A 27571-nucleotide genomic window follows, 5' to 3' on the forward strand; every position below is an offset into this window, starting at 1 on the left:
CTCAAACGCATTAAGAAGGAAAGAAATTCCACAAATGAACTTTTAGCAAGGCACACCTGTTAATTGAAATGCATTCCAGGTGACTACCTCATGAAGCTGGTTGAGAGAATGCCAAGAGTGTGCAAAGCTGTCATCAAGGCAAAGGGTGGCTACTTTGAAGAATCTCAAATATAAAATATTTATTTTTAAACACTTTTTTGGTGACTACATGATTCCATGTGTTATTTCATAGTTTGATGTCTTCACTATTATTCTACAATGTAGAAAATAGTAAAAATAAAGAAAAACCCTTGAATGAGTAGGCGTTCTAAAGCTTTTGACTAGTACTGAACATACCTATATCCATCCATCCATAATCAACCTATGACATTAGACATTATTAATACATATTACGCCCATTACATTCAGATGTTACGAAGGTCAACTGTCATACAAGATGGCTGCATCGTGTGGGCCCACTCAGGAGAATAGTCATTGAGACAGAGTAAGAGTCAGATGACAATGGACCAAATATTGATTACTTCCATTTTTTTCCAGGAAGTCATTGATAAGGTCATTGTTGAAGGTCACAGAGGGACATGGCCATGGCAGACTTGGGTCAGCCTACTCTTACATATCCAGAGACAAGGTTACATATGGATATTGATTCATAACAAATACAGTACGTACACTTTAGAAAAACATTCATTATTTATTATGATTATGATTAATCATTTTTAGACTATAATAGGGTAGCAGTAGGGCACAGCAGTAGGACAGCGGGTGGAACACAGCAGTAGGACACACACACACATCCTTTCTGTTTTGGTTTAGATATTTTCAATGTAACAGCTGCATTCAAATGACTGCAATTACAGACTCAGATTGTAGATGGTACAGCTTTATAGCTTGTAAGTAAGCTTGATATACAGACCGGCCATTTCCTTGTTAACCACAACAGACTTCTTATCTTAACCACAAGCTAATAGATGTTATTTCAGTAGAGAATCAATTTGACACAAAGCACAGCACTGCTAATGGTTCTGTGTTTAGTGGAGGAGCAGCAACACAAGGAAAAACAGAATGTCTTATAGCTTATGAGACAGACGTTACCCCAAACATGTCTTATAGGTTATGACACAGACGTTACACCAAACATGTCTTATAGGTTATGACACAGACGTTACCCCAAACATGTCTTATAGGTTATGACATAGACGTTACCCCAAACATGTCTTATAGGTTATGACACAGACTTTACCCCAAACATGTCTTATAGGTTATGACACAGACGTTACCCCAAACATGTCTTATAGGTTATGACACAGGCATTACCCCAAACATGTCTTATAGCTTGAGACAGAAGTTACCCCAAACATGTCTTATAGGTTATGACACAGACGTTACACCAAACATGTCTTATAGGTTATGACACAGACGTTACCCCAAACATGTCTTATAGGTTATGACATAGACGTTACCCCAAACATGTCTTATAGGTTATGACACAGACTTTACCCCAAACATGTCTTATAGGTTATGACACAGACGTTACCCCAAACATGTCTTATAGGTTATGACACAGGCATTACCCCAAACATGTCTTATAGCTTGAGACAGAAGTTACCCCAAACATGTCTTATAGGTTATGACACAGGCATTACCCCAAACATGTCTTATAGCTTATGAGACAGACGTTACCCCAAACATGTCTTATAGGTTATGACACAGACGTTACCCCAAACATGTCTTATAGCTTATGACACAGGCATTACCCCAAACATGTCTTATAGCTTATGAGACAGACGTTACCCCAAACATGTCTTATAGGTTATGACACAGACGTTACCCCAAATATGTCATATAGGTTATGACACAGGCATTGCCCCAAACATGTCTTATATCTTATGACAGACGTTACCCCAAACATGTCTTATAGCTTATGACAGACATTACCCCAAACATGTCTTATAGGTTATGACACAGGCATTACCCCAAACATGTCTTATAGGTTATGACACAGACGTTACCCCAAACATGTCTTATAGGTTATGACACAGACGTTACCCCAAACATGTCTTATAGGTTATGACACAGGCATTACCCCAAACATGTCTTATAGGTTATGACACAGGCATTACCCCAAACATGTCTTATAGGTTATGACACAGACGTTACACCAATAATGGAGATTCTGAAAATATCGTTATCTTTTGAAATACTGTAATTCCTGCGTTATTCATCACAAGCCATTAACTAAGACGTTAACTAAGACATTAACTAAGACATTAACTAAGACATTAAATAATGCATTGACTAAATCCAGAAATCAAGTAGATCAGGAATGGGCAACTTTGATGTGGGTGGGGGCCACATAAAATCTGAATTCATCATGAAGGGACGCAGTTGCTCGCCGTTGACATAATACATAACATTGTTAGACAATTACAGCTGAAGGACAGAACTACATAAAATGATATGATACATAGCATTAATAGATAGGTACATCTACATCTAAAATAACAATACACACTTTCATATTCTTATGACTTAGCAATCCATGCAACATGTACTCATAATAACATCTATACTGCAGTCATCCATTTTGTTACAGATGCTTACTGTTACAATTGGAAATCCTGATCCTAATCTCGTAGAACCAGTTGTTCTGTAAACACTAGCGAGATTCTTACAACATTAGGAACCACCCGTGTCCTTGGTTCTCCCATTTGACGTCAGTACTATTCAAAATAATAATGTGATTCATGTTGTACATTATGGTTGGTCAATATTCTAACCAATAAGAGACAGGGATCAGTCTGGAGTTGGTCAATATTCTAAGCAATAAGAGACAATGATCAGTCTGGAGTTGGTCAATGTTCTAACCAATAAGAGACAATGATCAGTCTGGAGTTGGTCAATGTTCTAACCAATAAGAGACAATGATCAGTCTGGAGTTGGTCAATGTTCTAACCAATAAGAGACAATGATCAGTCTGGAGTTGGTCAATATTCTAACCAATAAGAGACAATGATCAGTCTGGAGTTGGTCAATATTCTAACCAATAAGAGACATGGATCAGTCTGGAGTGAGGGGCCAGAGTTCTAAGCTTACTTACCAGAGATAAGGTATGGGGAACCTCCATGTAGTGTTTCAAGCTCAGACTCTTCCCATTGACCTGGAGAGGGAACGATGAGATATGGGAAATATTCAGTACACTATTTTACAGTCTGTACACTTTTAAGGCCAATAGACCTGATGATGTGGGAGTGAGCTGGTTCAGTGGTAGATGTGGGTGTGTTTGGGTGAGTGTGTGTGTGTGTTCTCTGACCTGGATGTGTGTGTAGTGGTAGCCAGTGTGTGTAGTTGTGTGTGTGTGTGTAGTTGTGTGTATGTGTGGGTGAGTGAGTGTGTGTGTTCTCTGACCTGGATGTGTGTGTGTGTGTATGTGGGTGAGTGTTTTCTCTGACCTGAAGGTGTGTGTGTGGTTGTGTGTGTGTGTGTGGGTGAGTGTGTTCTCTGACCTGAAGGTGTGTGTGTGGTTGTGTGTGTGGGTGAGTGTGTTCTCTGACCTGAAGGTGTGTGTGGTTGTGTGTGTGGGTGAGTGTGTTCTCTGACCTGAAGGTGTGTGTGGTTGTGTGTGTGTGGGTGAGTGAGTGAGTGTGTTCTCTGACCTGAAGGTGTGTGTGTGGTTGTGTGTGTGGGTGAGTGTGTTCTCTGACCTGAAGGTGTGTGCAGATCCTCCGGAGCACATCATACACACTGTCCCTGGACAGCAGAGACACAAAGACATACTGCAGGACGGACGGACAGGGGGAGAGAGAGGGAGAGCGAGGGAGAGAGCAAGGGAGAGAAAGAGCATTAGCCAATTCAAATGTGAATGAAAGCATACACACTCACGTACGCTCACACTCATGCATGCACACATGTAAACACGTATTAAGCATTTCATCATGTACTCATAAAACCCGATGTCAGGAACATTTATAAGATCCATTAGGACATCAACTCCTTACCAGGAATACAATTTTCTCTAAATAGATATTGTGAACAGTAACTCAATCTAGCAGGGATTATATTTGACAGATTATGGCTTAATCTAGTAGACTGACAGAGGATATTTCAATAGTGATACTCCATTCCTCTTACATGGTGGCTGTACTGTACCTCTACTGAAAACACCACTCTTTCATAATTCATTTTCAATGAGAGAGTAGGAATCCTTAAATCACTTACCGGACAATAGACAGTCATAAAATATCAGAAATCAAAGATTTGTATTTATTATGGATCCCCATTTGCTGCTACTCTTCCTGGGGTCCAGCAAAATTAAGGCAGTTATACAATTTTAAAAACATCACAATACATTCACAACAGATTTCACAACACATTAAGATTACAGAGTATTAAGAAACATTTTCCAGACATTTGCTCCAATGTAAAGGAGCAGGCAGGTGAACCGTTCTATCTCCCACACACTGGAGAGGAACCAAGAAGGGACACTACCAAAATAGACTGCGACCTTGACACCCTTTCAGTGTTACCGAACCATGCGCTGACTTGCACTAGCTTAGCATGTTTGCATGAGGTGTTGTTTATTTTCCATCCACCTGTGCTTGGTGGAAAGAACGTGGTGCGGCACTAATGCCAGTTAGTGGAAACATGGAAACACCCATTCACTGTGCACAGAGGTGCTAAGAGGCTAACGCTCACCTTCTGACTGGTATCTGTGGTGATGGCTAGGCCGTTGGGCACCAGACCTGCTGTTTTGTGCTTCTTTACCAGCTTCACAGAGACCACGGGGATAGCAACCTATGATGGGGGAAAGAGGTGCGAAAGAAGAGGACACAATATTATACCTTGTAGAGAGGGGGTCTAACTGTACCAGACACAGGGGACATACTGGACCAGACACGGGGGACTTACTGTACCAGAGAGGGGGACTTACTGTACCAGAGAGCGGGACTAACTGGACCAGAGAGGGGGACTAACTGGACCAGAGAGGGGGACTAACTGGACCAGAGAGGGGGACTAACTGTACCAGAGAGGGGGACTAACTGGACCAGACACGGGGGACTTACTGTACCAGAGAGGGGGACTTACTGTACCAGACGCGGGGGTCTAACTGTACCAGACGAGGGGGACTAACTGTACCAGACACGGGGGGACTAACTGTACCAGACACGGGGGGGACTAACTGTACCAGACACGGGGGGGACTAACTGTACCAGACACGGGGGGGACTAACTGTACCAGACACGGGGGGGACTAACTGTACCAGACACGGGGGGGACTAACTGTACCAGACACGGGGGGACTTACTGTACCAGACAAGGGGGACATACTGGACCAGACACGGGGGACATACTGGTCCAGACACGGGGGACATACTGGACCAGACACGGGAGACATACTGGACCAGACACGGGGGACATACTGGACCAGACACGGGGGACATACTGGACCAGACACGGGGGACATACTGGACCAGACACGGGGACATACTGGACCAGACACGGGGGACTAACTGGACCAGACACGGGGGACTAACTGGACCAGACACGGGGGACATACTGGACCAGACACAGGGGACTAACTGAAGAGGCAAGTTCGGGACAATTTTTTTAAAAAGTTAAACAGAAGGAGACACGGATGGGGGAATGCCAGCGAGAGAGAGAGAGAGAGAGAGAGAGAGTGGGGTTGGATTACAGTTGGTTGGAGGAGAGAAGGGGCAGAATAAAGGAGGGGAAAGCCCCTGATGCTGGAGAGAAGGGGCAGAATAAGGAGGATATGTGTCTAGTTGCAAATAGAATGCTGGGAATGCACTCTGACTAACCAGCTTATTGCAGAGGCCAGAGGCAGGAGAGACAGGTGTCAGGTCTTAATTTGATCACTCTTTTGTTGCTGAGAATTTTTCTGCACTACAGATGAGCTTCATGATTGACATAAATTCCCTGAAAACCTGCACACACACACGTACGCATGCACACGCACACACACACACTTTGATTTGATTGGGCTTGATTTGCTCATGGACATCGGCTGCCTCTCCGTCAGCTGCCTGGCTAACAGCTCCGTCGGCTGCCTGAGTAACAGCTCCATCAGCTGCCTGACTAACAGCTCCATCAGCTGCCTGACTAACAGCTCCATCAGCTGCCTGACTAACAGCTCCATCAGCTGCCTGACTAACAGCTCCATCAGCTGCCTGACTAACAGCTCCATCAGCTGCCTGACTAACAGCTCTATCAGCTGCCTGACTAACAGCTCTATCAGCTGCCTGACTAACAGCTCTATCAGCTGCCTGACTAACAACTCCATCAGCTGCCTGACTAACAGCTCCATCAGCTGCCTGACTAACAGCTCCATCAGCTGCCTGACTAACAGCTCTATCAGCTGCCTGAGTAACAGCTCCATCAGCTGCCTGACTAACAGCTCCATCAGCTGCCTGACTAACAGCTCCATCAGCTGCCTGAGTAACAGCTCCATCAGCTGCCTGACTAACAGCTCCATCAGCTGCCTGACTAACAGCTCCATCAGCTGCCTGACTAACAGCTCCATCAGCTGCCTGACTAACAGCTCCATCAGCTGCCTGACTAACAGCTCTATCAGCTGCCTGACTAACAGCTCTATCAGCTGCCTGACTAACAGCTCCATCAGCTGCCTGACTAACAGCTCCATCAGCTGCCTGACTAACAGCTCCATCAGCTGCCTGACTAACAGCTCTATCAGCTGCCTGACTAACAACTCCATCAGCTGCCTGACTAACAGCTCCATCAGCTGCCTGACTAACAGCTCCATCAGCTGCCTGACTAACAGCTCCATCAGCTGCCTGACTAACAGCTCCATCAGCTGCCTGACTAACAGCTCCATCAGCTGCCTGACTAACAGCTCCATCAGCTGCCTGACTAACAGCTCTATCAGCTGCCTGACTAACAGCTCTATCAGCTGCCTGACTAACAGCTCTATCAGCTGCCTGACTAACAGCTCTATCAGCTGCCTGACTAACAGCTCTATCAGCTGCCTGACTAACAGCTCCCAGCACATTGTTCTAATTGGAAGTGGGCAAGGTTGAAGGTGAGTAGTGACATAGTTGGACTTGGAAGTCTCAGACTACTTCTCTCTGTCCGTCCATCTAGATATCGAGGGTCCTGCGGGTCTGTCTACTTCTCTCGGTCTGTCTATCTAGATATCACAGTCCTGTCTACTTCTCTCTGCCTGTCTATCTAGATATCGCAGTCCTGTCTACTTCTCTCTGTCTGTCCATCTAGATATCGAGGGTCCTGCGGTCCTGTCTACTTCTCTCTGCCTGTCCACTTCTCTCTGCCTGTCCATCTAGATATCGAGGGTCCTGCGGTCCTGTCTACTTTTCTCTGTCCGTCCATCTAGATATCGAGGGTCCTGCGGTCCTGTCTACTTCTCTCTGTCCGTCCATCTAGATATCGAGGGTCCTGCGGTCCTTTGTGGCTCAGCTGGTATTAGTGTGGTGCTAGCAATGTCAGGGTTGTGGGTTTGTTCCAGCTGGGGTCACACATTCTAAGATGTATGCACTCAGGTAAAAGTGTTATATATTATTCATTATTGACGATCTGTCTATTATCTGCCAGGCCTTGACTTACCTTGATGTCCTTGCCAAAGAGGTTGGCATAGAAACACAGCCAGTTCCTAGAGATATAAAGACGTCCTTGCAGCAGGATGTCTCGGAGCAGAGCGCAGGAGTATACTGAGGGAGAGGAGACATAAACAGGTTCAAAATAGCTGCTAACTCAAGACAAGCACATTGCTAACACTGTTTGTTGCTTCTCACTAAAAATGTATGCACACATGACTAAGTGGCTTTGCTAAACGGCATATATTATATATAATTATAGCTCATGTGTCTTTGACTTGGCCTATAGATGCTTCTAAAATAGGTTCATAGGCATTGAATAAAGTAACTGGTACATATCTGTTAAACAGATGAAGACTGTATGTACCATCATCACTTTACCCCTAGTCTCAAATAGAACAGGGCTGTGTCTCCCTAAAGCAGTGTAGCACTACGATCATCACTTTACCCCTAGTCTCAAATAGAACAGGGCTGTGTCTCCCTAAAGCAGTGTAGCACTACCATCATCACTTTACCCCTAGTCTCAAATAGAACAGGGATGTGTCTCTCTAAAGCGGTGTAGCACTACCATCATCACTTTACCCCTAGTCTCAAATAGAACAGGGCTGTGTCTCCCTAAAGCAGTGTAGCACTACCATCATCACTTTACCCCTAGTCTCAAATAGAACAGGGCTGTGTCTCCCTAAAGCAGTGTAGCACTACCATCATCACTTTAGCCCTAGTCTCAAATAGAACAGGGCTGTGTCTCCCTAAAGCAGTGTAGCACTACCATCATCACTTTACCCCTAGTCTCAAATAGAACAGGGCTGTGTCTCCCTAAAGCAGTGTAGCACTACGATCATCACTTTACCCCTAGTCTCAAATAGAACAGGGCTGTGTCTCCCTAAAGCAGTGTAGCACTACCGTCATCTTAATTCCATTGAATCTAAATGGACGAAAGTTGATCTTAGTGCTACGATGCTTTTGGGAAACCCAACCCTGACCTAATATGCATAACCTGACCTCAAACCATACAACTTCCTGTTCAGGGCCTGAGGACTGGTTACCCTTACCAGAAACAATTACCAGAAATCCTTACCAGAAACAATTACCAGAAATCCTTACCAGAAACTCAGAAAGATGGTTTCAAACACACTGAGTAGCCAATAGAGTTCCAAAAACAAAAATGACAAACTCATACACTATGTGGGGACAGAAACATAAGAAACTATATACATATTACAGACAACAACATTTGACAGTGAAAGTACTTCTACTAATAATAGTAATTAGGGCTGGGACAATACCAGTATTGCAATACTCGTAGTATCATGGTAAGGGAACAAAACACAAAGTGGATTTGACTTCTTTAGGAAAACAGTCCTAATGTTGGAAACAAACATCATTATGTCATCCAGAGTCACATGTATTTATTTTCCATCTGTAGCTCACAATATTTGACATACAACAGGTTTTTAAAGGACCGAAGAGTTAAGTGTGTTTCATTTTTGCCATGTGAAAAAAATAGATGCTACCATAGCTAGCAAGTTAGCCAATGGTACATAAACACAGCATATGGAGCTAATAGGGAGATAGCCTGAAGTCAATGCACAGCATATAGACAGTACGCTACAGACATGCTACAGTCACTAGCATGTTAACCTAAATAAACATACATCATACAGAGATACTACAACAGATGTTAGCATGTAGCATTGTTGTTGACAGTACCTTTCATTAGGATCTCGTCCTTCGGAACACACTGGAAGAGTTTGTGGTACTGCGAGTTGTACTTGCTGACAGTCTGAGCAGAGGGACAGGGCAGAGTCATGAGCAGTTCCTTGGCTGGCCTCCCTCCCACCGGCACCGGCAAACCGGCGGCCGCCCTCTCTCTCAGAGGACGAGAGCTCTGCTGCACCAGACTCAGCATGCTGGAGCCGCACACACAGCTGCACACACACACACACACATCGACGGCGTGGCGGACCCCACTGCAAGACACAGACTGTCCTCCAACTAGTCAGATGTCAACCGGTGTCCTTTGTGCAGGTTTGAGGGGGCAGTTCTCCGTTAGACAGACACACACACACCACTCCGGTCCGACAGTGTACACCTCAGACCATCACTGAGCCCTTTCCCTCACCCTTCAACACTGCTCTGAAACCCGACCACACACACTCTCACACACGGCCCTTCTCAGCCACAGACACCCTGAGTCCTCCCTTCCTGCCTCTCTCTTGCTGCCTCTCTCGCTCTTGCTGTTTCAACACGACAGTGCACAGTGACTCCCCCCTATGCTCACCCCATGCCAGCCCAACCCATACTGCCGCCTCCTTACCCTCCTATCCTTGTCCTAATAACAGCTTGCTGCCCACAGGCACCACCCCCTCCCTCCCTCCCTTCTCTCTCACCAAGCACATGAGACAGTCAGAACTGTCAGCCCTGTTAATATCTGCAGCCAGCTGGTGTGACTGTGGGGCTCAGCAGCTCTACTTAATATTCCCCTTCGGGAGACATGGAGATAATAATCTCAGCTACGGTACAGTTCCTTTAATCTGGCCTGATGGCCTGCTGATCTCGCCAAAAGAGAGTGTGTTTGAGTTAATGGATAACCTCCTCACCTATTGAATAACCGTTGAGTTCTGAGCCTGAAGAACACAATCAAATCAGCGGTACTACATCTGAATGGCTGGAGATAATCAGTTGTTGGGGCTGGATTAGCGAGGTGGGATGCTTAATAGAGTCCCAAGGCTACTATCAAACCTTGATCTGTCTAAGTCTATAGACAGATCTCATACATGTTTGTATTTCAGGATCACAATGCCTTGTTTAAATTGTATCTTAGCCTCGGTCACCCTCAACACCAGGAAACTCCTCAAAGGACCACTCCTAAAGGCAAACAATGACAGGGTTCACTGCCACACAAGTCTTAAAATCACTCTGTGCAGATGAATTGTGCATAAAAAGGTCAAAGGAACTTCATTCCAGAATGTGCAGTAAATATGTGAGGTAAAGGTCAACCAATATAAAGTGTATCATTTAACTCTTATAGGAAATCGACAATTGACTTGGCCTGCATCCAACTCGGCTGTAATTGGCTTATCTTTGTTAGGCAAGATGCAAAATCAATAAGGTACAGACATGATCTACAATACATTAGAGAGGAAACCTGCTACTCACCGAACCCCTGTAGCATTTCTTCACATCTTCATATGATAGGTCGTCAATCAACCTGTGAAGGAAATGATGAAGGAAATAGTGTGAAAAGAAGACATCTGCTGGTGTTTTAATATATCAGGCCAGTGCCTGTTTGTTTAGAGACATAGACTCAACACTATGGTGAATCTCATGGTGATTAAGCTTTTCCACTGGTCCACAGCGATTGTATTGATCTCATTAACTCCTATTGGATCATTAGTTTGATCTTAATCTTGTTGGAGAATAGTGAGACATTTCAACTATAATCTGATCCAACTGTAATCTGTGAACTCTGACCTCGGCATCAAATCAAACAGTAGTAGTGTATATTTGTCTGCTGTCTATGACAGTAATGTCGGCATGGTTCAGGGTCGGCTACCAGACAAAACATGTGCAGGACTGTAGAGAAGGGAAGCAAACGTGACGGCAGACAAATGGTATCTCACTCAATCAAACAGAAACAAACACTACGCGACCACACAAACACACATAAAGGGAGGTGAATGTGCTTTTATAAAACTGGGCTGACTAGTTACATTATGCAAACTCAGTGCCTCCCACACACACACACACACACACACTTTCGTACATCTGACCGGCAAGCATGAGTACAAGCACAAACATGTTTGCAAGCAAGCAAACACACACTGTAAATACAATCCATATTTATGTTGATTTATTTTCCCTTTTGTACTTTAACTATTCACACATAATATGGCATTTGAAATGTCTTTATTGTTTAGGAACTTTTGGGAGTGTAATGTTTACTGTACATTTGTATTGTTTATTTACTTTTGTTTATTATCTACTTCACTTGCGTTGGCAATGTTTACATTTGTTCCCCATGCCAATAAAGCCCTTAAATTGAAATTGAATGAGAGAGATAGAGGCGTCAGCATGCTTCAGTTCGGCTTCCCAAAACAAACCAGTGTGCCCGCGTACTCCCTTAAAAGGCCTTCTCTTGAAAAAATAAATACGACAATAGCACTGCTAGTATACACTTCCTCAAAATAGTGCAAATTAATCTAAGATAACTCAAGACATCTGTCATTCATTTTGACGTTTTGCCAAGGAGATCTAAGTCGCGAAATTTAACATCTAAGATGTTTGGTGCACATTGAAAATGAGTCGTCTCTCATTGAATGACATCAAAGACCTTATTGAAGAACCCTACTATTGACCAATCACCAACGAAGGAGCGTAGACTTCGGCTTGCATCAAGAAATAATGTTGTGCGCCTGAACAGCGAGAAAACCCTTACCGAAGTCCAAAACTAACAAAAACGTAATCAAATGTGGTCATAATATATGCACAAACTCGAACTGTTTCTGTTGGGAAGCATGCAGACACCTTTATAAAGAAAGAGAGGGGCTCCCAGAAAAGTTGATCACATTGTTCTCTTAGGGGACATTTAGCTAGTTAGCAGGCAACTAATATAGATCTTGTTCTATCAAACCTCTGAGGTAGGAACAGCCCTGAGACTGGTGTATTCATACCAATGACGTATATAAACCCTGGGTTGTTGATGCTATGCATAGACGTGTTAGCTGACAACGTCACGAAAAGGATGCACACGCTTCAATGGGGCAGAAGTCTGTGTTGTGATTCTGGATGGCCAGATAACTAGCAACAATGACAAGAAGCTGTCATATGGGGAATCATAGGTGGCTCATTTCAGCTCGTTTTATCTTGTTCTTGATACCATGTTTTATTAGGTGTTTTGACTGATGTCATGTCTATGCTAATATGGCTAATATTCGCTAGCTAACCAACAACTGTAAAAATATGTGAGAGACAAGTGCTCATAGTGCAAATTTATGAATGTTATCAATAAACATTGGAGACAATATATAGTTTACATGTCAACATCATTCTAGTTGATTCTGCTGGTTCATTCTAGTTGATTCTGCTGGTTCATTCTAGTTGCTTCTGCTGGTTCATTCTAGTTGCTTCTCCTGGTTCATTCTAGTTGCTTCTGCTGGTTCATTCTAGTTGCTTCTGCTGGTTCATTCTAGTTGCTTCTGCTGGTTCATTCTAGTTGCTTCTGCTGGTTCATTCTAGTTGCTTCTGCTGGTTCATTCTAGTTGCTTCTGCTGATTCATTCTAGTTGCTTCTGCTGGTTCATTCTAGTTGATTCTGCTGGTTCATTCTAGTTGATTCTGCTGGTTCATTCTAGTTGATTCTGCTGGTTCATTCTGCTGGTTCATTCTAGTTGAGCAGCAGGGAGAGTTGAGAGGTGTTGAGACATCCTGTGGGGTTTGTGAGGAGAGAAAATAGATCCTGCTTGCAGCTGAGCACCACGGCTGTGAGAGGAAAGGGGCCTCATGTCCCCGGGGCTAGTGAGACCATCGCCTGCTGCAAGATAAAATCAGTAGGCAGTCTGTTGCACAAGTACTGTAGAGGTTGAGTATGGATGTGCACAACCCTGGTCAACTGGGCTGCATTGTTGACCGGTTTTGTCTTTAGGATCAGTTTTTGATTTGATCCAATGGAGAGATTTTCTAGTCAGTTGCTGACTAGAGACACATAAAAATAACAGATAAAGGTCTCGCTCTCTTTTTCTCTCGCTCTCATGTTTTCATTCTATAAGCATCTGCAGTAAACGGGGGATCTTAGCAACCCTGTGGAGGATAGCTGGGGGTTTTCATGTCTCCTCTTGGGACAGAGCTCTGCCTCACTCATATAATCCTCTAGTCAACAGAGAATGCCTGTATTTATCTTCCATGGATAACATTTAGCAAGGCTATATCTATTCTTTATTACAATGTTGTAATGATTGAATGTTTATAAAAAGGTTCTAAAATGTTTAGACAAAAGTATAGACAATATGCTTGCTCCACTCCTCTAGATATTTATTGTCATCAACAGGTGCTAAGAGTAGTGGCAACACGTTTATTACCTTGAACAACAAAGCTGATATCTGTAGTGGGTAGGCACCATATTAGAGAGGTGGGTGAGTTGTTGGCTACAGTTTGTCCCTCTGCCTGCCTGCCTGCCTGTTGGAGGCTGGCTATAAATAACAGCTGGTCTTGTTCCCAGGTGGAGGGAAGCATGGTTATTGAAAAACACAGGCACTGTGTTCTGTTTCTGTCTCTCCTGTTCTTTTCATCCATCTCCCTGCAGTCAACTACTAGAATACATCCTCTCTGCTGTTCTTTTCATCCATCTCCCTGCAGTAAACTACTGGAATACATCCTCTCTCCTGTTCTTTTCATCCATCTCCCTGCAGTAAACTACTGGAATACATCCTCTCTCCTGTTCTTTTCATCCATCTCCCTGCAGTAAACTACTAGAATACATCCTCTCTCCTGTTCTTTTCATCCATCTCCCTGCAGTAAACTACTGGAATACATCCTCTCTCCTGTTCTTTTCATCCATCTCCCTGCAGTCAACTACTAGAATACATCCTCTCTGCTGTTCTTTTCATCCATCTCCCTGCAGTAAACTACTGGAATACATCCTCTCTCCTGTTCTTTTCATCCATCTCCCTGCAGTAAACTACTAGAATACATCCTCTCTCCTGTTCTTTTCATCCATCTCCCTGCAGTAAACTACTGGAATACATCCTCTCTCCTGTTCTTTTCATCCATCTCCCTGCAGTAAACTACTAGAATACATCCTCTCTCCTGTTCTTTTCATCCATCTCCCTGCAGTAAACTACTGGAATACATCCTCTCTCCTGTTCTTTTCATCCATCTCCCTGCAGTAAACTACTAGAATACATCCTCTCTCCTGTTCTTTTCTTCCATCTCCCTGCAGTAAACTACTGGAATACATCCTCTCTCCTGTTCTTTTCATCCATCTCCCTGCAGTCAACTACTGGAATACATCCTCTCTCTTGTTCTTTTCATCCATCTCCCTCTCCCTGCAGTCAACTACTGGAATACATCCTCTCTCCTGTTCCTTTCATCCATCTCCCTGCAGTCAACTACTGGAATACATCCTCTCTCCTGTTCTTTTCATCCATCTCCCTGCAGTAAACTACTGGAATACATCCTCTCTCCTGTTCTTTTCATCCATCTCCCTCTCCCTGCAGTAAACTACTGGAATAAATCCTCTCTCCTGTTCTTTTCATCCATCTCCCTGCAGTAAACTACTAGAATACATCCTCTCTCCTGTTCTTTTCATCCATCTCCCTGCAGTCAACTACTGGAATACATCCTCTCTCCTGTTCTTTTCATCCATCTCCCTGCAGTCAACTACTGGAATACATCCTCTCTCCTGTTCTTTTCATCCATCTCCCTGCAGTCAACTACTGGAATACATCCTCTCTCCTGTTCTTTTCATCCATCTCCCTCTCCCTGCAGTCAACTACTGGAATACATCCTCTCTCCTGTTCTTTTCATCCATCTCCCTGCAGTCAACTACTGGAATACATCCTCTCTCCTGTTCTTTTCATCCATCTCCCTGCAGTCAACTACTAGAATACATCCTCTCTCCTGTTCTTTTCATCCATCTCCCTCTCCCTGCAGTAAACTACTGGAATACATCCTCTCTCCTGTTCCTTTCATCCATCTCCCTGCAGTAAACTACTAGAATACATCCTCTCTCCTGTTCTTTTCATCCATCTCCCTGCAGTAAACTACTGGAATACATCCTCTCTCCTGTTCTTTTCATCCATCTCCCTCTCCCTGCAGTCAACTACTAGAATACATCCTCTCTCCTGTTCTTTTCATCCATCTCCCTCTCCCTGCAGTAAACTACTGGAATACATCCTCTCTCCTGTTCCTTTCATCCATCTCCCTGCAGTCAACTACTAGAATACATCCTCTCTCCTGTTCTTTTCATCCATCTCCCTCTCCCTGCAGTAAACTACTGGAATACATCCTCTCTCCTGTTCCTTTCATCCATCTCCCTGCAGTAAACTACTAGAATACATCCTCTCTCCTGTTCTTTTCATCCATCTCCCTGCAGTAAACTACTGGAATACATCCTCTCTCCTGTTCTTTTCATCCAAATCCCTGCTGTCAACTACTGGAATACATCCTCTCTCCTGTTATTTTCATCCATCTCCCTCTCCCTGCAGTCAACTACTGGAATACTTCCTCTCTCCTGTTCTTTTCATCCATCTCCCTGCAGTAAACTACTGGAATACATCCTCTCTCCTGTTCTTTTCATCCATCTCCCTGCTGTCAACTACTGGAATACATCCTCTCTCCTGTTCCTTTCATCCATCTCCCTGCAGTCAACTACTGGAATACATCCTCTCTCCTGTTCCTTTCATCCATCTCCCTGCAGTCAACTACTGGAATACATCCTCTCTCCTGTTCTTTTCATCCATCTCCCTGCAGTAAACTACTGGAATACATCCTCTCTCCTGTTCTTTTCATCCATCTCCCTCTCCCTGCAGTAAACTACTGGAATACATCCTCTCTCCTGTTCTTTTCATCCATCTCCCTGCTGTCAACTACTGGAATACATCCTCTCTCCTGTTCTTTTCATCCATCTCCCTGCTGTCAACTACTGGAATACATCCTCTCTCCTGTTCTTTTCATCCATCTCCCTGCAGTAAACTACTGGAATACATCCTCTCTCCTGTTCTTTTCATCCATCTCCCTGCAGTCAACTACTGGACTACATCCTCTCTCCTGTTCCTTTCATCCATCTCCCTCTCCCTGCAGTAAACTACTGGAATACATCCTCTCTCCTGTTCTTTTCATCCATCTCCCTCTCCCTGCAGTCAACTACTGGAATACATCCTCTCTCCTGTTCTTTTCATCCATCTCCCTGCAGTCAACTACTGGAATACATCCTCTCTCCTGTTCCTTTCATCCATCTCCCTCTCCCTGCAGTAAACTACTGGAATACATCCTCTCTCCTGTTCTTTTCATCCATCTCCCTCTCCCTGCAGTCAACTACTGGAATACATCCTCTCTCCTGTTCTTTTCATCCAAATCCCTGCTGTCAACTACTGGAATACATCCTCTCTCCTGTTCTTTTCATCCATCTCCCTCTCCCTGCAGTAAACTACTGGAATACATTCTCTCTCCTGTTCTTTTCATCCATCTCCCTGCAGTCAACTACTGGAATACATCCTATCTCCTGTTCTTTTCATCCATCTCCCTCTCCCTGCAGTAAACTACTGGAATACATCCTCTCTCCTGTTCTTTTCATCCATCTCCCTGCAGTCAACTACTGGAATACATCCTCTCTCCTGTTCTTTTCATCCAAATCCCTGCAGTCAACTACTGGAATACATCCTCTCTCCTGTTCCTTTCATCCATCTCCCTCTCCCTGCAGTAAACTACTGGAATACATCCTCTCTCCTGTTCTTTTCATCCATCTCCCTGCAGTAAACTACTGGAATACATCCTCTCTCCTGTTCTTTTCATCCATCTCCCTCTCCCTGCAGTAAACTACTGGAATACATCCTCTCTCCTGTTCTTTTCATCCATCTCCCTCTCCCTGCAGTCAACTACTGGAATACATCCTCTCTCCTGTTCCTTTCATCCATCTCCCTGCAGTCAACTACTGGAATACATCCTCTCTCCTGTTCTTTTCATCCATCTCCCTGCAGTCAACTACTGGAATACATCCTCTCTCCTGTTCCTTTCATCCATCTCCCTCTCCCTGCAGTAAACTACTAGAATACATCCTCTCTCCTGTTCTTTTCATCCATCTCCCTGCAGTAAACTACTGGAATACAACGTTTAGATATTTGAAGACATAAAGATACCAAGACTAATCTGAATAACAATATTCAAGCCCAGCAGAGTCCAACAGTTCAAAATCTATCAAACATATATTTCCCCTGTCTTACCTGTACCTTAGTCATCAGGTTGAAAATAAAACAGGACATTGATTTCTGCAGGAGCGTTGTTTATCTTCCTGTGAGAAGTGGAAGGTGTAACCATGGCTACAGTGTGTATATGTGTGTCTCAAAGTGTCCTTGGCTGCGGCGCTGAATGGCATAGCTAATTACAAGCCTGAGGAATGATACATTAGAAAGGGAATACCTCCCTCAGGCAGACAAAGACAGATTCACTGTCAATAATTCAGCTGAAGAAAAGAGAAAATGGGACAACGAGCACTGTGAGGTCAATGCCATAACCTACCTCTGTGTCGTTCTGATATTTACTTGAACAATCACCTTTCCATTTGTAATTTGGCTGAACTATCACCTTTAGGACAGAAACCTAGCGTCTGCATTCATCTAAAACCATAGGAAAGGTGACGCAACATGGTGGACACTGGCCAGCCATTTTCTTTCCCATCAATTCATGAAGGAAACAAAATAAGGAAAATAAATCCACTGTAGACCAATGAGACGCACCCATGAAAATAAATCCACTGTAGACCAATGAGACGCACCCATGAAAATAAATCCACTGTAGACCAATGAGACGCACCCATGAAAATAAATCCACTGTAGACCAATGAGACGCACCCATGAAAATAAATCCACTGTAGACCAATGAGACGCACCCATGAAAATAAATCCACTGTAGACCAATGAGACGCACCCATGAAAATAAATCCACTGTAGACCAATGAGACCCACCCATGAAAATAAATCCACTGTAGACCAGAGAAACACCCATGAAAATAAATCCACTGTAAACCAATGAGACGCACCCATGAAAATAAATCCACTGTGGACCAATGAGACACACCCATGAACAACACAGTTCAGAGTTCCCACCCACTAGTCAATGACAGAGAGAACACATCACAGTCACAACACACTGCAGTAGCCTACCCTGCTAAATCCCATCCCAGGACAGCTTCACCAGGATTAGAATGCCCTTCCTGCCTTAGATCCTGGTTATATAAGCCCCAACAGCTCCACAGTTAGAGCATCCTATTCCCTATATAGTGCACTCCTTTAGACCAGAGTCCCATAGCAATATAGTGAATAGGGTGTGGCATTTGGGACTCTAGAGTACAACCTGTCAACGCCACATGGAGTCAGGTGACACCACCACCGTGACGAGGAGTCAGGTTACACCACCACCGTGACGTGGAGTCAGGTTACACCACCACCGTGACGTGGAGTCAGGTTACACCACCACCGTGACGTGGAGTCAGGTTACACCACCACCGTGACGTGGAGTCAGGTTACACCACCACTGTGACGTGGAGTCAGGTTACACCACCACTGTGACGTGGAGTCAGGTTACACCACCACTGTGACGTGGAGTCAGGTTACACCACCACTGTGACGTGGAGTCAGGTTACACCACCACCGTGACGTGGAGTCAGGTTACACCACCACCGTGACGTGGAGTCAGGTTACACCACCACTGTGACGTGGAGTCAGGTTACACCACCACTGTGACGTGGAGTCAGGTTACACCACCACCGTGACGTGGAGTCAGGTGACACCACCGTGATGTGGAGTCAGGTTACACCACCACCGTGATGTGGAGTCAGGTGACACCACCGTGACGTGGAGTCAGGTTACACCACCACCGTGATGTGGAGTCAGGTTACACCCCCGTGATGTGGAGTCAGGTTACAACACCACCGTGACGTGGAGTCAGGTGACACCACCGTGACGTGGAGTCAGGTGGCACCACCGTGACGTGGAGTCAGGTTACAACACCACCGTGACGTGGAGTCAGGTGACACCACCACCGTGACGTGGAGTCAGGTGACACCACCGTGACGTGGAGTCAGGTGACACCACCGTGATGTGGAGTCAGGTTACAACACCACCGTGACGTGGAGTCAGGTGACACCACCGTGACGTGGAGTCAGGTGACACCACCGTGACCTATCCACCCCCAGACTGTAGCTTTCCTCACGTAGCCGCCTCGTAACCCACCGTAGCAGGAATGTAAGAGACAAAAGCGGATTCAGACAACATTAAGCCTGAAGGGTTGTCTGGCTGCTTGTGTTAATAGTCTATACAGAGGACCTGTCTGTCTGGCTGCTTGTGTTAATAGTCTATACAGAGGACCTGTCTGTCTGGCTGCTTGTGTTAATAGTCTATACAGAGGACCTGTCTGTCTGGCTGCTTGTGTTAATAGTCTATACAGAGGACCTGTCTGTCTGGCTGCTTGTGTGAAATAGTCTATACAGAGGACCTGTCTGTCTGGCTGCTTGTGTTAATAGTCTATACAGAGGACCTGTCTGTCTGGCTGCTTGTGTTAATAGTCTATACAGAGGACCTGTCTGTCTGGCTGCTTGTGTTAATAGTCTATACAGAGGACCTGTCTGTCTGGCTGCTTGTGTGAAATAGTCTATACAGAGGACCTGTCTGTCTGGCTGCTTGTGTTAATAGTCTATACAGAGGACCTGTCTGTCTGGCTGCTTGTGTTAATAGTCTATACAGAGGACCTGTCTGTCTGGCTGCTTGTGTTAATAGTCTATACAGAGGACCTGTCTGTCTGGCTGCTTGTGTTAATAGTCTATACAGAGGACCTGTCTGTCTGGCTGCTTGTGTTAATAGTCTATACAGAGGACCTGTCTGTCTGGCTGCTTGTGTGAAATAGTCTATACAGAGGACCTGTCTGTCTGGCTGCTTGTGTTAATAGTCTATACAGAGGACCTGTCTGTCTGGCTGCTTGTGTTAATAGTCTATACAGAGGACCTGTCTGTCTGGCTGCTTGTGTTAATAGTCTATACAGAGGACCTGTCTGTCTGGCTGCTTGTGTTAATAGTCTATACAGAGGACCTGTCTGTCTGGCTGCTTGTGTGAAATAGTCTATACAGAGGACCTGTCTGTCTGGCTGCTTGTGTTAATAGTCTATACAGAGGACCTGTCTGTCTGGCTGCTTGTGTTAATAGTCTATACAGAGGACCTGTCTGTCTGGCTGCTTGTGTTAATAGTCTATACAGAGGACCTGTCTGTCTGGCTGCTTGTGTGAAATAGTCTTTACAGAGGACCTGTCTGTCTGTCTGCTTGTGTGAAATAGTCTATACAGAGGACCTGTCTGGCTGCTTGTGTGAAATAGTCTATACAGAGGACCTGTCTGTCTGTGTGAAATAGTCTATACAGAGGACCTGTCTGTCTGTGTGAAATAGTCTATACAGAGGACCTGTCTGTCTGTGTGTAATAGTCTATACAGTGGACCTGTCTGTCTGTGTGTAATAGTCTATACAGTGGACCTGTCTGTCTGTGTGTAATAGTCTATACAGTGGACCTGTCTGTCTGTGTGTAATAGTCTATACAGAGGACCTGTCTGTCTGTGTGTAATAGTCTATACAGAGGACCTGTCTGTCTGTGTGTAATAGTCTATACAGAGGACCTGTCTGTCTGTGTGTAATAGTCTATACAGAGGACCTGTCTGTCTGTGTGTAATAGTCTATACAGAGGACCTGTCTGTCTGTGTGTAATAGTCTATACAGTGGACCTGTCTGTCTGTGTGTAATAGTCTATACAGAGGACCTGTCTGTCTGTGTGTAATAGTCTATACAGTGGACCTGTCTGTCTGTGTGTAATAGTCTATACAGTGGACCTGTCTGTCTGTGTGTAATAGTCTATACAGAGGACCTGTCTGTCTGTGTCTAATAGTCTATACAGAGGACCTGTCTGTATATAGATAAAGATCCTTTAAAAAAGTGTGTGTGTGTGTGTGTACATGTTACCTACCTGAATTGTGGATGGCCTCCTTGAGTATCCTGGTGTTTTGAGGTCTCCAGGTCCTGTGTTGAGATGAGGACTCCCTCTTCATTCTGCTCCTGGTGTTCCGTCATGATGTTGGGCCTGAACACACAGAGTTGAGCTGTCATCAGTTATCCACAGGTTCATGTGTTGTATTCTAACACAGCTCATATTGATGCGTGGACACACCCATTCATGCAAATTCTACATCAATATACAAGCGAATAAACACAGGTTAATGAAGCTGTGCACAGGGCCTGGGTGACTTTCTCATGCTCTTTCATGCACACTGTCGAGCAACCACTTGTGCTCTTCAAACACACATGTGCACACCATTCCACTAACTCACACACACGTACGTACACTGGATGATACCGTGACCCTTTTGGGAGAAAGGCAGTAGTTACCACATCCTCTGTATAATCACAGGTGTGACTGACTGATAATAGCTTTGTGTTTTCTGGAAAACCCCTGACTCAGTCCGGCCATTTATCACATGCTGAGTTTCCTGCTTATTATCTCTAATTGGCCTGGTTCATTCCATCTGAACCAATGACTTCTCTGTACGAAAAAGCCTCTTCCTGTTGCGGAAGGTCCTAGTTCAATGGTTCCCACAGAAATCCCCCCACCCTGTCCATAACCAATGAACTGTAGCTGGCCAGTCAAAGTAGATGAGGCTGGTGAACAATAGGTTAATGGTTGCTGTATTCAACTATTCCAGCTGCAAACAGGTGTCTATGGTAAATGAAAAGTCATGAAACAGAAGCTAACTTTTTTTAGAATAAATGCAGATGGGAGAAAAGTAAAGTAATTAATCATAGCTCCACATTGGGGAATATGAGAGGGATCATCTTAAACCCCTCTTTATCTAAAGACATCTTTAATCCTCTTAAAACCTTCACTGGCCGAGAGGGAGCAACTTCAGGGCTGGGTATCATCATTCCCAGAAAATGTCACCAAATTCTACGACCCGTTGGTGTGGATATTGTTTACCCATAATACCCTATTAAACCCCTCCATTCCCTGAACAGTCAGAAGATCAAGAGACATTTTGTCACATCTTTGTGTGACTCGTTGTTTTCAATTGGACAAACAGAAAGTCATCAGGACAGCAGAACTGGAGGCCCTGACTTGTGCAGACTTGGTCTGATTTAACAGTGGGGCAGAGTGGTGGGGGGGAGCCCTTTACCTTAAATTGCGGAGTGCAGACTTGGTCTGATTTAACAGTGGGGCAGAGTGGTGGGGGGAGCCCTTTACCTTAAGTTGCAGAGTGGTGGGGGGAGCCCTTTCCCTTAAGTTACAGAGTGGTGGGGGGAGCCCTTTCTCTTAAGTTACAGAGTGCAGACTTGGTCTGATTTAACAGTGGGGCAGAGTGGTGGGGGGAGCCCTTTCTCTTAAATTACAGAGTGCAGACTTGGTCTGATTTAACAGTGGGGCAGAGTGGTGGGGGGAGCCCTTTCCCTTAAGTTACAGAGTGCAGACTTGGTCTGATTTAACAGTGGGGCAGAATCCTTTCCCTTAAGTTGCAGAGTGGTGGGGGGGAGCTCTTTCCCTTAAGTTACAGAGTGCAGACTTGGTCTGATTTAACAGTGGGGCAGAGTGGTGGGGGGGAGCTCTTTCCCTTAAGTTACAGAGTGGTGGGAGGAGCCCTTTACCTTAAGTTACAGAGTGGTGGGAGGAGCCCTTTACCTTAAGTTACAGAGTGCAGACTTTTCTGTGGACCAAGTCTCTGTGTTCTGTGAATGAGGCACAAACACAACCTGAAAATGTTGTTCAAGAGATGGTAGCCAACGCATCACAAGCTATGGAAGTTCTTGTCAATGTCAACTTCGGTTATAACAGAATGACCAGAAACAACATGAAAAATGGCACCAAGTTATGCAAACAAAAAATGGTTTGTGTGGTTGAGACACCAAGCAATGATGATCTGAGATGTTTAACTAGTTTGGAATACTTACAAGAAAACGATCTGTGGAATACGAATCCAAACGGACCTCTTGGCTCCTTGTATGGAGTACTCTCACTCTGACTTGGCTTATAACAGTGACAAAGGCCACACCATTGTCCATATATGAATGTTAAAATGTGAGCCTTCATCCCTCTCCTCCTCCTTGTCTTCCTGCTGATTAGGGCACATCTACAGAGCCATCACAAGACGTCCTCCAATCGAATTAACTCTAATCTAGTTAAGCTAGCTGCAGTTTCTAGGACCTCTACTGTTAAAGGTGCATCACACCATTTCTCCTTCACCTCCCTGTCTCGTGGTCTTCTCTAGAGAGACGGGGAAAGCAAACAAACAGGTGTGAGTCATGGACACAGTCTAATCTAACGGAGGATATAGGCTGTCAAGGTCAATGACGTTCCAGGTAGAAGTTGCAATGAGCCAAAACAATACAACAACCTCTATAATCCAGTATATCATGATATCTAATTACACAATACAGTATAGTGATACATACTGTCCAGATCATGTCATATTTCATTGATGATGAAGCCATTCATATCATCCATCTTCTGTTAATGTTGACCAATATACTTCGTAAGCAGTCAGTGGAACCCTATACCTCCAAGTCTCACACTCTCTCTGTGGCCCCTCACACCCGAAGAGGCTGTGATGCGCTGCTCCCTCTTGATCGCAGATAGTGTCTGGTGGTGTCACTTTACTATAGGGTCAGACGGGGCTGAGAGAGGCAGGCCTCAACAAGGATCATTATCAATCTCAGCTATCTTATTCCAGAACAGCTGACGCTTACAAGAGTCAGCAATGGCAGGACAAATTGAAGTCTAAGCCAAACCATGGTCAATAAATTATCCATAAGAGCATGTATTAAAAAAGAACACAGAATGTGATCAACTATTTCTCCTCTCTCATGGTTCACCACAGCTGTGCAAACCAAAGGGCTTGTTCAAGCTGAACGCCTGCAGTCAGGTGGCCTATTAATTACAGTTGAGCTCAGTGAAGGTAAGGGAGGAAGTGGAGTTGGATTTAATAGGGGCCTGAGTACTTTAGCTACCACCTGCATCTGAGAAAGGCATGCTTTGCATAATTGGCTGCAGCTGGGTTATGTCATATTGTGGTCCTGATATGGCCTAATCGCTAATACATCTGTAGCCTCCATTATTATTAGTTATGAAGGCTAGTCCATATTTGTACCTGTTGCCTACATATGGACTAAAATCAGGCAAATTGTGATGCAGGTAGTTGTCTATGAAACCATAACATAAAGAAGGACTTTGGTCTGTGAGATACCGTATCCACACTGCTACACTACAAGCGGAGACTGTAGACTATATAGGCATCCTGGACCGGTTCTCTGGACCTGTTCTCTCCCCACAAGATAAACAAGATGACAATATGAGTGAAGGTTGGTCAATATCCTGTTTGTGAGTTTAACAGTTACTCTACAGAATCAGAGACAGGATGGACTTGTACTGCAAGGCCAGATCATTTGCAACAGGTTTTGTTTGACATCTGCTTGCATGTGTACTGTAGCCTACATGTTTTAATGTTCTATGTTGATGTGTCTTCAACAATTCGTCACCACACAAAGTTCCCTTACAGGAAATAAAAATAATTTGAATTTCAAAAGGAGCTACATTGAGGGCTCCTTTCAAGCAAGCGTGTGTGTGTGTGTGTGTGTGTGTAGAGGGTGACATCACTTGCGCCCATTCAAATGGCTCTGATTGGGTAGACTACTGTCTACAGCAAACAAGCGTCGACCAGTCGTCACTGACGCTTAGATTTAAACCACATAGTCTAAGATTTCCACAACTAATTAGATATAACCCCTTGGTGTTTGAATAATATGACTCAAATACGCAAATGGCATAATGTCTACCCTTATTTTAATTTTATTTTAACCCTTATTACCAAAAAACGTATTGTAAAAAAGTAGCATACTGTACCTACATTGTTCACAGTTTTTTGATCCTTTGTCAACAAATGCGAGCTTCAAATAATTTTCAGAAACAAATATATTGTAGGAATGTCACTCATTGAAAAGTATAGAGGCTAAAATGTGATAAATAAAATAAATCTGATCATTTTTATACAGTTATATGCCTGTAGGCTGTGATAAAGTATAAGGTATACAATCATGGTTATTGGCGGGATTTAGAAACTAGACTAATAACCTACTTATACAGCCTGCCCTACTTCATACATCTGAAGTACTTACATTAGGGCCTAGATTCATTATAAACAACTTATGCGTTTGACAACTGTCAATAAAATATAGACGACAAACTCTAGAGATGAGAGAGACTGTCAACTCACGCAATCTTTGTCTTTACGAATAACCTTCCGCAACGTACCGCTGCACAGGTGGGCCAGTCGTCTTACTTTATTCAGCCGAAGTAACTGTCATGTCCTCCACAAGGTTGAATTGGTACCAGCCACAGCTTCACATGGTGTAAAGTAGCTATAGCGAAATATCCATGGGGGAAAAAAATTAGAATTGCGAAAAATGACCAAATTTGAAGCAAAGAGACATGCGGCGAGACAAGAAGCACTGGCCGCTTGTCATCTTGTTGCGCAGGGAATCCGTGAGGTTGGTTGAGAATACGCCACCGCTGTGTCATTCACGGTTTAGTAAAGCTTTGATCAACGGATTTAAAATAACCTAATCGTGTGATTACGCTCGCTTGTACTAATCGTAATGATACAACCGAATGCAATTTAAATCTCTATTTTGTTATAGTCCAAGGCAGAACGTAACTGCACCTTTTCACCTTACTGAGTGGTGTAAGCAAATCACATTAGGCCTACCACAGTAGCCTTTTCAAGTAAGATGTTTATAATTGTTATATGAAGTTGATTCAGACTTTATATGGTAATACAACTGATAAACCCATGTCTGAGTTGAATAAATTATACATCAATAAAATGCCATATCATTTTCCTGAGTAGGCCTAAGGCCCCCCCAAATATAGCTGTATTTGGTCTGTCACAGTCCTAAAGTTATTTTAAATAACACTGCATATTGGTGTTATTTAGCTTGTGCAGGGAGGAAACTGTGCAAAGATCTGTGGTGCTGAAAACCCTGCTACTAGCATTTCCATCCTCTAAGGAACGCCATACCATCACAACCATGACTTTCTTTTACTCTCCATCCTGCTAATATTATTTCCTGCACCAGTTTCATATTGTTACTGTATTCCTTCTATTCAATGTACTCCTACCAGTACTTATAGGCTAACTGACTACCAGAACACATGAGTCTCTGATATCCTTGAACCTTTCTGTTGCCACTCTGAGGATGCACACTCACACTCACCCCCTTGAGCTCTATTAATCATGGAACAACGTCAGGGGTGAATAAAGTCAACGTAGAGGACAGACACAGTTTACACTGTGAATACACAACACCTGCCTGCGTGCTGTGAGCATACTAATAAACGTAGAGAAGAGGCTAGCATAGACCTTTACTAGTAGTGTAGAAGGTGGATGTTCCACAGCTCTGAGGTTCAAGGGAAAAGTCACATCAGTAAATAGAAGTTGTATCTCAGTTCAAGGAAGTCATTACACAAACCTCCACACTAGGAGAAATCCCACCGTTGTTCCTTATGTTTGGACTGTACAGGACGGTTTCTTCAACCCAAAATATGGCTACTACTGGACTAGAGTGGTTTTTAGTCCAGGAATGATCTTAATCTGGGTCTGAGAAACCGACCTAAGTATTGCCTCGCCAAAGAAAGTGAACAGGTAACAGGGCTGACTGACCTGGCTGGTATCTTCTGGTTGCAGGGACCATGGGGTCGGTGGTGGTGTCGGTGGTCCCGGCCTGTGGCCTCGTCGCCTGGCAGGGCCTCAGGGCTGGCTGCGTAGATAGTGCATCCCATTAACCCCTGTGCTGTCGGCCACCGTGCCCTTGACGTCGCAGAGCAAGAGGAGCCTCCGCTGCGTACTACCGTGCCGTACCGCGTCCCCACGTCGTCCCTGCCAGTGAGTCTCTACCCTGCTCCTCCTACTCCCAGGCGCCTGCTGTAAAAGCCATTGCCTCAGCACATCTCCACCCTCTCTCCTCTAGCTAACCCCGCTCACCCCCCCCCCCCCCCTAGACCTTACACTCTCCCTCCCCCACTGAGAACACAGGAGATAATCAGATTTCACATTTACACTGAACAAAATCATCCTTGCATAATCTCTCCCCCGCTGTTGCAGCAGAATCATCACGTTGTTGCACGCGGAGCACCCTGGATGGGGAGAAGGGACTTGGGGGTGGGGTGGGGGGGTATTTAGGAAAATATCCTAACTGTTG

General features: G+C 44.4%; 1 protein-coding gene across 5 annotated transcripts in view; it reads right to left on the bottom strand.

Annotated features, from left to right (window-relative positions):
* Positions 1 to 27300, bottom strand: part of LOC110519573 (GRAM domain-containing protein 2A) — a 33153-nt gene extending 5853 nt beyond the window's left edge. Inside the window, exons 1-8 of one of the 5 annotated variants that reach the window (XM_036963792.1) lie at positions 27034 to 27300; positions 21300 to 21413; positions 10745 to 10796; positions 9296 to 9368; positions 7596 to 7699; positions 4693 to 4791; positions 3702 to 3773; positions 3098 to 3157 (exon numbers count right to left, since the gene is read on the bottom strand). In XM_036963792.1, coding sequence (XP_036819687.1) covers positions 3098 to 3157; positions 3702 to 3773; positions 4693 to 4791; positions 7596 to 7699; positions 9296 to 9368; positions 10745 to 10796; positions 21300 to 21413; positions 27034 to 27152 — 693 coding nt within the window. In that variant the 5' untranslated portion in view covers positions 27153 to 27300. Of the gene's footprint in view, positions 1 to 3097; positions 3158 to 3701; positions 3774 to 4692; positions 4792 to 7595; positions 7700 to 9295; positions 9369 to 10744; positions 10797 to 21299; positions 21414 to 23269; positions 24515 to 25587; positions 25899 to 27033 lie in introns of those variants that run through there. The other 4 variants (XM_036963794.1, XM_036963793.1, XM_036963796.1 and 1 more) reach the window with 4 other exon arrangements.
* Positions 27301 to 27571: the final 271 nt, after the last annotated feature.

Source organism: Oncorhynchus mykiss, chromosome 26 (genome assembly GCF_013265735.2).
Source record: "Oncorhynchus mykiss isolate Arlee chromosome 26, USDA_OmykA_1.1, whole genome shotgun sequence".
NCBI lineage: Eukaryota > Metazoa > Chordata > Actinopteri > Salmoniformes > Salmonidae > Oncorhynchus > Oncorhynchus mykiss.